This window comes from Vicia villosa, linkage group LG5, assembly GCF_029867415.1.
Source record: "Vicia villosa cultivar HV-30 ecotype Madison, WI linkage group LG5, Vvil1.0, whole genome shotgun sequence".
Taxonomy (NCBI): Eukaryota; Viridiplantae; Streptophyta; class Magnoliopsida; order Fabales; family Fabaceae; genus Vicia; species Vicia villosa.
Window position 1 is genome coordinate 16,789,736 of NC_081184.1, and position 12,712 is coordinate 16,802,447.

Below are 12,712 nucleotides of genomic sequence, written 5' to 3' on the forward strand. Positions count from 1 at the left end.
AAAAGCGCTCTTATAGGGGGGGTCTACCAGAGCGCTTTTAGAAGCGCTTTTGTTACCTACGCCAGCGCTGGCTTTCACAGCGCTTTAAAGCGCTTTTAAAGTCCAAAATAAGCGCTTTCGTAGGCCTTCCGTGTTGTAGTGATGATTTTCTTACTGTTATAATGTAATGTGAATTGGTTTAGTTGTTTTGGTCATGTTATAATATAAGGTGAATTAGTTTAGTTGTTTTGGTCATGTTAGAAATATGTGAATCGGTGTATATATATTTTGGATTAATTACAATGGTATATAATGTAATGGTATAATTTATAATGCCTTTCTTGTATATAATCGAAATCGCTTCTTTGTTGAAATAATGGGATTACGATTGTAAATTACAGGTTTATGGGATAACAATGGTAAATTACAGGTTCATGAAATAACGCTGCCAAAAATGCAGGTTTAGAAAATAAAAAAATAATAGGTTTATTACAAACACTAACGAAAGCGCTTTTTAGGTAAAAGCGCTGCCTTAGGCCTATCTATGAAAGAACTTTTTAAGAAAAAGCGCTGCCTTAGGCCTATCTATGAAAGCGCTTTTAAAAGCGCTGTCGTAGGTAGGTTTTAGAAAGCATAAAAGGCATAGAAAACACTTTTCAAGAAAAAAGAGCAGCCTTAAACCTATATATGAAAGCGCTTTTGAAGAAAAAGTGCTGCCTTAGGCCTACCTACGAAACGCTTTTGTCTAAACAAAAAGCGCTGCTAAAACCTATAGCAGTGCCACCTACGACAACGCGTTTAAAGTCCAAAAAAAGTGCTTTCGTAGGTTTTTATGGCATAGTGTAATGTATCAAAAAGAAATTCTATCATACCTATTTAATCATTCATCCCAAAAAACAATAATCTAAATAAATGTTTATATATAAATTTTTTAAGGTAATGTATTAAAAAAAATCCTATGATACCTATTTTATTATTCTTCCAAAAAAAAAAATTATTTTCTAAGTAGCAAAAGACATGCATTGTATCATAAGTTTAAAACTATATAATAATATATTAGTAAATAAATTTTTTAAACTAATTTAGTTTATAGTAGCGACATTTGAATGCAATATTTTGTAATATGGTATGAAAAATGCTAACGAGTAATTCAAAAATACTAGTTAAGAGTTTAAAAAGGTAAGTAACATTTGTATTTAATATTTTAGAAATAGAAATATTTAACTTTTTTAAGAAATAATAAAATTTGTTTTTGAAATTATTTGTATTCATTACATTGGGAATTGAAATAAATAATTTATTTAAAGATTTTTTTTATATAGAATGTTTAAAGAGTGTATGTGAAGTACTCGTTAGAATGATCCGTATCTTATTAATTATTATTTATATGTAATTGTATATTTCAAAGATATAAATTCATTGTTCTCATTTTTATTATTTTTGTTGGCTGAGACCCTTTAATAAATCTATAGTAGTAGCAACTTAGTTATCTCTTTAAATAAAATGAAAAATTCAATGAGATTCTTTGACTTAAATACAGGAGCCAAGATCCCATCAATTGGGGTAGGCACTTTTCAGATTGAGCCTGATTTAATTGCAAAAACTCTCACCACAGCTATTAAGGTACATACTTTTAGTTTCATTTTTTAGTTTAATAGATTTCCAAATCACTTTTTGGTGTTTTTTGTGATTATATTTTAAATTCATCAACATTAAGAAATTACTTGAATTCTCTTTTGAAAATTCAGGTTGGATATAGGCATATTGATTGCGCATCCAGATATGAAAACCAAGCAGAGGTAATGATGTTAATGAGTATTCTTTATCAACTTCATTTCACTTGTTAGTTTTTTTAACAAATGATAATAATTAATAAAAACTTCCATGCAAAAATTACATTTTCGAACTTAATATATTAATATTTGTTAGATGAATATTAAATTTATGAATTTTTATTGAATATATTATTCATTCTACAACCTTTTTAATAAAATTTGAAAATAATTTAATCGTCTTTCATTGAATTTTTTATTAAACAATGACATAAAAAATTTAAAGAATAAATATATCTCGTAAATGAAACTCAAATGATAAAAGATTTTGATATTCAATATGTTTAAATATGATTTCGAATTCGTGATACTTTATTTTTTTATTTTCACACTTTGTATATTCAAATTTTCTCTATAGTCTGTTTGGAAATTAAATAAAAACTTATATTTACATTAATTCATTTTTTTAGAGGGAAAACTCGTAAAATTTGAACAATGTATTTTAACAATATATTTCGTTTTTTTTTTCCAATGTAGATTGGTAATGCTCTCAAGAAGATTTTTGATGATGGTTTGGTAAAGCGTGAAGAGCTATGGATCACCTCCAAATTATGGTTAATTTGTTATATTGATTATCATAAAATATATTCATATAATATTTTCATATAATATATATGCATAATTAATTACTAAACACCTCTTAATAATATTGTTATTCAGGTGCACAGACCATGCAGAAGAAGATGTGCCAAAGGCATTGGATAAAACATTACAACAATTGCAACTTGACTACGTAGATCTCTATCTAGTATGTGTCATCTCAACAAGTTTAATATTAAATTCCACTTTTCTCTTCTAACCTAGTCCATACGGCCTTATTTATAAGTAAAGTTTTTTTTTAGGTTCACTGAATAATGAATGTATTTGGTCTTTTTTAATACTAAATATATTTATTATTCAATAAATTTTAAAAAAAATTTTTGCTTATAAATCAGGCCGGAGTAGTATGTTTGGATTACACAAGTTTATTCACCAATCTTTCTTTGACATATTGATTTGATTCAATGAATAGATCCACCTTCCATTCAGCATGAAGAAGGGATCAATTGGAGTCAAACCTGAAAATTTCACAATGCCAAACATACCAAGCACATGGAAAGCAATGGAGGCACTATATGACTCAGGAAAAGCTAAAGCTATTGGAGTGAGCAACTTTTCTACAAAGAAACTTCAAGATTTATTAGACATAGCTAGAGTTCCCCCTGCTGTTAATCAGGTGGAATTGCACCTTGGATGGAAGCAGCCAAAGTTGCATTCATTCTCCGCATCAAAAGGAGTTCTTCTATGTGTAAGTTAAATTTGCAAAACATACAACAATTTAAAAAAATTCTTGCATTAAAATTGAAGAAAATTGTAGATATTTTAAAAAAAATTATTCCAATTGTGTTCTTATATTGTAGACATTTGACAATTTTGTTTTGATTTCAAGATAATTACATAAACAAAATAATCATTTTGAGACATATTAAGAGGGTATTATTAATTTCTAGCATCAATTCTTTTAGTAATTATTTCCTCCGTCTTAGTCTCAAATTATTTATCACTTTAAAATTTTTAAATACCAATATAATATTTATTATTATTTTTACTAAATTATTCTTATTTATTATATTTTTAAAAAGGGATATGCACTGACAGTGTAAAATATTTTTACACTGTCAACCAATCACAACCATGTATTCAATTAAAATACAATTTTAATTTAAAAAAATTAATATGACGTGACAAGTGTAATGATTTTGATTGGATGTATCTGTAAAGTTTATTTGCACTGTCGGTGCACAACCTTTAAACTCATAAAATTATTTTAATAAATAACATTAATTTTATTATTAAAATTAACACAATTAAGTATTATCTTTTTTTTTCGTGACCAATATTAGATATTATTTTAAAATATATGAAAATCTCAAATAAAACACTTACTGTGAGACCGAATAAGTAGTTAATATTTATAACTCATTTTTCTCTCTAGGGTTACTCACCGCTGGGTTCAGAACTTGACAAGAATAACATCCTCACCAATTCAGTTATCAAAAGAGTTTCTAAAAAATTGGGAAAGACTCCAGCACAAGTATCTCTTAGGTGGGGCTTGCAGATGGGACATTGTGTGATTCCAAAGAGCTCTAGAGATATTAGGATAATGGAAAATTTTGATATCTTTAATTGGTCAATACCTGAAGACCTAATGACCTTACTCTCTCAAATTGAAGAAAAGGTAATAATATAGTTAATTTAATATTTCATATTTATTTGAGTTTCGACAATTAACATGTTTTTCATATTATTTGCATTCGATATTTTTGGTTTTGTACCATTAAAGACAATAACTTTTATACAAAAAGAGCAAAGAATTATACATATAAAATCTTATCATGAAATTTTTACTTGTACAGGGAAAAATATATACTGCAGCTATTTGTATTCATGCGACTTGTGGTCCCTATAGAAGCATTGAAGAATTATGGGATGGTGAAGTGTGAATAGGGAAATACATTGAGAGACCTGCAAGTTATTAAGAGATTGGAGTTTTTTATTTAATGAATTTAATTTAATGGTGTGTAATAAAACATGGATAAATTATTATTATTGGATAAATTATTAAATTTATGTTGTAAGTATTTTCTGGAGGTTAATTGAAAGCAATTCTAAGACTCATTGTAGCTTAATTTGGATAAGAAACATTAGTGTCTGACTAATGACTTATATGATTATTATAGTTTCTATAAGACTTCCAACAACATTTTGGATCCCTAAAAAAAACTATAAAAAAAGTATGACAATGAAAAAGTTGGTGCAAAAATATGTTGCAAATCATTTCTCTCTAAGGTAACTGTTAGAGCGGATCTTATATATAATTATGAAAATTTAGTAGACCCTTTGACGAAAGGATTAGTCGGAGAAAGTTCCAAATACATCTAACAGTATGGGATTGTACCAATAGATTAATGAATTATTCATAATGATAACATAATCTTAAAGATTGGAGATTTTAAGAATCAGGTTCAATGTGTAATAGCAAGTTTTTTTTTTTAATAAGCAATGGGATTAAAAGGAGTATTATGGATACTCCAAACCAAAGAAAACAAAAGGAAAACTCCTACTACTCAAAACAATTGAGAGGAAGGATATTCCAAATGTGAAAATTACAATTATCCCTAATGACATAATACGATTGAAGCCAATTCCAAGAGAATAAGACTATCCCCAACATACATTCGGTAAAACTAAAAGACTCATTTCTAAAAATAATCGCATTACGCCTTAACCAAATGTTCCACACCGTAGCTAGCCAAATAACCGCAATGATAAATCTCTTAGCTTTAGCCTTCACCTTCTCAAAGAAATCAAAAAACTCCTCGAACTCTTCCAATAATAAATTGTCAACCGGGCCAATCCATTCGAACACCTTCCTCCAAATACTCGAAATGACAAAACAACCTCCTATTAAGTGAGATAAATTTTCCTCCTCCAATTGACAAAAAACACAGCATATCCCTCCATCTACCAAAGAGATGCCCCGTTTTAATAATTGGTCCTTCGTTGCCAATCTATTATGAACGAGTCTCCATCCGAAAAAAAGGATTTTCGGGAGTGCTTTAATCCTCCAAAGAAATCCAATTTTCTTGAGAAAAGAAGAATTTAAAGAGGGACTTTTAAGCTTTTCATAAAATCTTTCATAGCAAGAATTTACCTTGAAAACTCCTTCACTGTTGCAGCCCCATGTAAAGCTGTCTTGTCTCCCTTCCGTAGGCCGAAAATCAACAATTTGATCGATCAGCTCCTTCCATAAAAAACCGATGTTGCTGCCACTGTGAAATAGCTCTTCTACCGTCTTCCAGCACCACCCAGAATCATCAAATCTGCCAGCATCCGCTACTGGCAATGCGTCGTTCTTAGCAAGCACGACAGCTCCGGAAACTGATGCATGAGTGCTGGCTGCCCCGACCAATTGTTGTACCAGAACGGGACAGCAGTGCCGCTTCCGAGTTGACACTTGATTGCACTTGCAAAATTATGGTTAAAAAGAGAAGGGTAATTGTCGGATATTAAAATATCCCTCCACCAAATAGAGTCATTTTTCTTCACGGCCGAGATATCACCTACAAGAATTTTCAACCTTAAATTTCCATATCTAGCCTTGAGAATTTTACTCCACACCGCCTCCTTCTCCATCAAAATCCTCCACTTCCATTTGCTAATCAACGCCAAGTTCATTATTTCGATATTTTTAACACCCAAACCACCTTCTTCCCGAGGTTTGCAAACGGTGTCCCAAGACACCCAATGGATAGATCTCTTAGCCTCACTGCCATTCCATAAGAACTTAGCTTGAATAGCCCGAATTTCATTTAAGATCTTAGATGGCGCTTTATAAAAGGAAAGAGAATAAATGGGGATCGAGTTTAACACGGAGTTAATCAAACACACACGACCTGCACTATTGAGATTGATACCCTTCCAAACAGACAACTGCCTCTTAAACATCGAAATCAAATCCCTTCACATAGAGAGCTTCCGCGGATTGTCGCCCACCTTGACACCAAGAAATTTAAAAGGAGTTCTACCCACTTTGCAAGAAAGAAAGGTAGATGCCGCATCTAGGTAATCTTCATCCACATTGACCCCATAAAGATTGCTTTTATTAAAATTAACTCGCAGCCCCGACATTAATTCAAAACCCCTTAGCAAAACCTTTATACTCCATAAATTCGCCGTATCACCTTCCGCCAATATTATGGTATCATCCGCAAATTGTAACACATTGACACTCTCTTCTTCATTGATTTTGAACCCCCTAAATTCTCCGTTCGCTATAGCTCTTCTCATTAAAGTCGTGATAACTTCCGTAACCAAGACAAATAAGAAAGGAGATAACGGATCGCCTTGACGGAGCCCTTTCTCGACCTTAAAATCCTTTGTGATACTACCATTAATCAAAACAGACATACCACTATTGAAAATGCATCCCTCCATCCATCTCAACCATCTAGCACCAAAACCCATTTTCTTGAGAACGAAAAGAAACTTCCAACTAACCCGATCATAGGCTTTTTCAAAATCCACCTTCAAAATGACACAACACCTCTTCCCTCTTTTGGCTAAATCCAAGACTTCGTTCACCACCAAAACACCGTCTAAAATGCTTCTACCCGGGACAAAAGCCGTTTGATTAGACGAAACCAATTTCCCAACAACACATTTCAATCTACCCGCCAACAATTTAGCAAGAATCTTATACAAACAACCCACTAAGCATATTGGTCTAAATTCATTTAAGGATTGGGGATTCTTAACCTTCGGAATAAGAGCTATAAAAGACGACGTACATCCATTAGTTAATCTCGCCTTGTCGTAAAAATCCTCCACAAATAAGAGCACATCCTGCTTTACCGTTTCCCAAAAGAATTGAAAAAGTTCAATTGTGTAACCATCCGGTCCGGTACTTTTACTACCATCACAATCCCACACCGCTTGTTTCACCTCATCCTCCTCAAACGACCTATCTAACCATGCACTATCCACATCATTCAATCTCGCGAGATCTACTCCTTCCGGGACAGCCCTTTCCAAATCGTCTTCTTTAAAGTATTGTTCAAAGTGGTTTTTGATTTCCATTTTAATCTCTTCCACACCCTCAACCGTGTCCTCAACGCCTTCCAACACCGTTATAGCATTTCTCCTCCTTCTTTCTCTAATAGTGTTGTGAAAGAAACGAGTATTCTTGTCGCCATCCTTTAGCCAAAGTTGTCTTGACTTTAGTCTAAGCATGCTTTCTTTAACACCAATGTTTTTCCAAAATTCCTTAGTAGCTTCTTTCCTAGCTTCCATTAAAGAAATGGAGGAACTTCCGAAGTTGTTCGCCAAAGAAGCATCCAACTCATTGATCTTACCAACCTCATCCTCTATCTTTAAATCGATCCACCCAAACACCTCGTGATTCCACCTTTTGATTCGTGGCTTCAAGGCTTTGAGCTTTTCGAAAAGGACGAAATCTCCTATTCCCACAAACTTTAACTTATCCTATTCATTACTGTTAAGAAATGTGGTTGGGCCTAATTCACCCTACAAAACCGGCTTGTAGGGTGACGATTGCCCCCACTTATAAGGACATGTTCAGGCCATATAATGTCCGATGTGGGACTCTTAACACACCCCCTCACGCCTAGGACTAGACAACTAGAGCATGGAAATAAATGGCGGGTGGCCCGATAGCGGAAACCATAGAAGGTGGCCCACCGGATCTTAAACGAGGCTCTTATACCATGTTGAAATACAAGAGACTAAGAGACATTTGAATAAACCGTGAGTTTTGTAAAGCACTACGGAGACTTTATTATATATAGAGAGATTATAACTAAATACATGATATATGTTGGAGCGGTAAAGCGGCAAGCAACAAAAGTTTTGGAAATATTTATCCGGGAATTTATCGTGTCCACAGAGATTAGTGCTACTGAACTGCCGTTCGACAGATTCTTAGTTCTTGAGTTTGGGTTAAATGGGTTTAGACGGTAAATACGGAAAACATAACATATGAACATAAAAAGAATTCATTCTTGATAGAGAATAGCTTATCTGGTTTGAATCTAAACTACTCCTCACAAACTTAGATTTATCACTCCGCCGTATTCAATCTACAATACTCGTCAGAATTACCACATATCCCTCACATCAATGTCCATTTCTGCAACACCGACGAGAATTCAACTATATTGCTCTTTCGACGATGTCTCAACCGATCGAACAACACAGAGACATTAAACTCAGATATTATGTGGATGTTAACCCCAATCCTATGTCTAGAATCAAAAGCTAACAGATATCCCCCTAATCAAGATTTGTGATGTCTATTTCTACAACAACACAAATCCAAAACATTTAAGCAAAAAGATCAAGGAAACACCCATGGGTTTAGAGTATTTACATACAAACTCACCAAAAGAGAAATACAAAGAGAAGAGAAGAAGAGGAACCAATCATTTCTTGGTTTGTCAACTCCGATCGATGAGAAATTCGACCTCCGATCATCCGATTGCAAGCTCCAATGGTGTTTCCAAGCCAAATCTACCCAAAAATGACCTAGGATGAGTTGGGGTTCAAAAATACCCAAAACATAACCTAAAAAAATCTGATTTTCGCCTATTTATGCAATTTTGGATCTGGTACAGCGCGCGTCGCGCGCGGGAGCGCCCAACCTGCTGAATTGAAAAAACAGCTTTTAGTAAAAATGGCGTAACTTGAGAACCGTAACTCCGATTTGCGCCCGGTTCGAAGCGTTGGAAAGCTTATTCAATTTCCTATCTAACAATGAATAAATGGCAGTCCAATTGATGATTTTTATCATCCTCATTTTGAGCCTTAACCACCGAATGAATTGATTCCGTCGCTCAAAATCGCGCGTTTGAAGCCGTGTCTTCGACACTTTATTGCTCATGCTCCAAATACGCAAGAATACCTACAAAAAGAGTAGAAAACTATCAAAAAGTATAAAAGTGTATAAAAATATATCTATTCACAAAGTATACGTATTTATGCACAAAACGGGGAATTATTCAACGGTATTAACAAAAAGTATCGATAAGTGCCACTATTTACAAACACAAAATAACTACATTTTGGCACTTAACAATATAGTCGATGTGGGACTATTCTATATACAAATATTCTTAACACTATATATTTACAAATATCAACACTCCCCCTCAAGCTTGAGCATATAAGTCAAATGCACCAAGCTTGCCACATATATAATTAGTTCTAGGACTCCGCAGGGATTTTGTAAACACATCTGCTAATTGATCATTGGAGTTGACAAAGCTTGTGACAATGTCGCCTGATTCAATCTTCTCTCTGACAAAATGATAATCTATCTCAATGTGTTTGGTCCTCTCATGGAAGACTGGAATTGAAGCAATGTGCAATGCAGCTTGATTATCACAAGCAAGTGTCATTGGTTTTGCTTCTTCAATTTGAAGTTCTTTGAGCAACTGTTTTAACCAAATGAGTTCACATGTTGCCATTGCCATGGCCCTATACTCTGCCTCGGCGCTTGATCTTGCAACTACATTTTGTTTCTTACTTTTCCAGGATATAAGGTTTCCTCCAACAAGTACACAATACCCAGAGGTGGATCGTCTATCAATGGGTGACCCTGCCCAATCAGCATCAGATTATCCAACTATCTGAGTATGTCCTTTATCTTCATACACGAGGCCTTTTCCTGGAGCACATTTGATGTATCTTAGAATCCGGACAACAACATCCATGTGTTCTTGGCAAGGAGAATTTAAGAATTGGCTTACCACACTAACTGCAAAAGAAATGTCTGGACGAGTGACTGTGAGATAATTCAACTTTCCAACCAATCTCCTATACCTTCCTGAGTCAGATAGGGGCTCCCCCTGATTGGGTAGGAGTTTGACACTTGGATCCGATCCCGCAACCTGAGTCTGATTTTCCGATTGCTCTTCGAAAAGGTATACGTGAAACACGAAATCCTTCTCCGCATTATACAAATAAAAGACTTGAAATCCTCATGTTTAAGCCAAGCATTGTTGAATCTAAACGGCTTCGGTCCCTAATCAATGTTCCCGCAAAAAAGACGAATTGAGGCATGATCCGATATGTCTCTAGCAAGTTGTTAAGTCACATGAGAAGGAACATGCTAGTGAGTGAAATTCTTGAAGCAATTAGAGGTTGAGGTAATAGAATCTCAAAATTCAAAACAAGTCAACAATCCTAAGATTTAGTTTCTCAAACATTCATTTTATGTTATTTTTTTCATGTAATAACTCCTTTACCATTGAATTTTAGGAAAATAATTTACCCATTATCATGCTGAAAATCATACCAAATCTTAGAGAATATAGATTGGTGGAACAACTAAGTTAGACAACAACTATAGCATTTGATTATCTTAATACAAAACATAAACATAACAAGGGCTAGGAAACAGATAAGCATCTTATCATAATTATTTCAAACTCATCTATCTACCTATAGTTCTATAAAAAGTACTTCATAATAAATATCAAATATCTCTTACTAGAGACTAACTCCAATTCCTCATGCTGTTGTAACAAAATATTATGCTTAATATAGTTTCTGACTAAAAAAATACTTTGATCATTCTTCTGCAAAACATTGTTTGAAGTTAAGATAATCAACCAGAGACGCGATAAATTCATGCTTGATTTCACATTCTCGAATAAAACCATTCTTATTTCCTTACTCTAATATGATCGAGAGACGACTAGAACCTCTTGGTAGTGACAGTAGATCTTTGGCCTCGTCCACAATTGTCGAATCACAAATTACATACATCTTTTCCATCATGTATGCTCTCGAAATCAGAAGTTTTGCAAATATCACTTCTAGCTCCTTGCCTGTAAATCCTTTTAATGTGACATATCTTAACTTCTCAAAGATCACAAAATAGTACTTTTCTCGTGTCTCCCAGAACATCGACTTTAGATACGGTAGAGCACAATGGTCATCATCAGAAGTAATTTTTGAAGCTGAAGCTTTATTTGCCTATAAAATACAACAATTACATCTCAAACATCATAACATAATGAAGATTAGAAGTTTTCTAAAGTTAATAGAAACATACCGGTATAGTGATTTTTAGAGTTTTGAGAAAGCAGCACGACAATAGCACGTACGAAAGTGCCATAACTTCTCTTATGTTATTCAAATCCAAATCAATCGACAAGGTCAAAAGATTTCGAAAAATGTCTATCGAATGAGATTTCTGCATTGAAGAAATAGTTAGATCAAGTATATATCTAGAGTAAAATAAATTCTTAATCTATTGGAATAAGAAAATAATAAAATCGGAGAAAACTTACAAATAGATCACTGCAATTTTCAAGAATATCTTGTGTTTTCAGAATCTCATTCTTTTGGTAATAAGGAAATTGATTCCTTTGATAATAAGAAAATTTATTCCTTTGATCAAATGGATTGTAGACCGAACAGAAAGTCCGAATATTTTCCGTGTAAATTCTAATATCTTTTGGAGGGCAGATTATAGAATCAATCACCAACACTTGAAGCTTCTCAACCCTAACATGTATTTTTTTAACATTCAACCAAAAAAGCTCCAAAACTTTAAGAGATTTATTTTTAATCTCAATGCTACCGAACCCTTCCGACCCAATCAAACTAAACTTCTCCAAACCAACGCAATTTCGCAAAATTCCTTTGATTGTACTATCCACCATGTAAATATTCTTCAGCTTCAAAATTTTCAACTTTTCGCAACTTTCAAACGCAGATAAAATTGAATTTTCGAGTTTATAATTCGTCAATTCAAGCGAACTCAAATTTGAAAATATCTTAGCCTCAAAATAATCCTTAGGAAATACATTAAGGTGAAGATATAAATTCTCACACTCTAAACTCAAAGAACTAATCTCTTTACTCTCTATCAAAAACTCAACCCAGGTATCCAAATCTCCGAACCAATTTTTACGACGAAAATGTTTGATGCGAGTACTAATTAAATTATCCTTGTGTTGATCCAATATATAATCAACCATGTTATCATATATTATAATATCTTTTTTTGTTGCTTTTTTATTACCCGATGAATCTCTTTTCTCGAGCTTTACCATGCGAGTGCAATCGAAATCAAAGTGCGAAACATTTTTCCATAGATTTATCCAGCGTTTCGATAAAATGCTTGTTCTAAGAACTTCATCAATGGAAAGATGAGATATTATAATATGCAAAATAGGATCTGGTAGATCGCTGATGAAGTCTTGCATTTTTTTCTGCAAAAATTAAAATTTGCAAGATATATCAATGACACACTCTAGGGTTTGATCTTATTGAATTTCTACACTAAATGTGTGTGTGTGTGATGAATATAATTCTATTGTAAGATAAAACTA

General features: G+C 33.4%; 1 protein-coding gene across 1 annotated transcript; it reads left to right on the top strand.

Moving 5' to 3' along the window:
* The first annotated feature begins 1,476 nt into the window (after positions 1-1,476).
* Positions 1,477-4,294, top strand: LOC131606355 (NADPH-dependent aldo-keto reductase, chloroplastic-like). The gene is made up of 7 exons (XM_058878601.1): positions 1,477-1,602; positions 1,728-1,778; positions 2,289-2,365; positions 2,472-2,559; positions 2,824-3,099; positions 3,787-4,029; positions 4,208-4,294. Exons 1-7 carry the CDS (start codon positions 1,483-1,485, stop codon positions 4,292-4,294), a joined length of 942 nt encoding a protein of 313 aa, XP_058734584.1. The 5' UTR covers positions 1,477-1,482.
* Positions 4,295-12,712: the final 8,418 nt, after the last annotated feature.

What these genes read in the sequence shown, in the direction of transcription:
- LOC131606355 (XM_058878601.1), top strand. Translation starts at nt 1,483, where the DNA reads ATGAAAAATTCAATGAGATTCTTTGACTTAAATACAGGAGCCAAGATC. An exon ending in CTCTCACCACAGCTATTAAG is followed by an intron (nt 1,603 to 1,727) that starts GTACATACTTTT and finishes TTGAAAATTCAG; the next exon opens with GTTGGATATAGGCATATTGA. An exon ending in CAAAAGGAGTTCTTCTATGT is followed by an intron (nt 3,100 to 3,786) that starts GTAAGTTAAATT and finishes TTTTCTCTCTAG; the next exon opens with GGTTACTCACCGCTGGGTTC.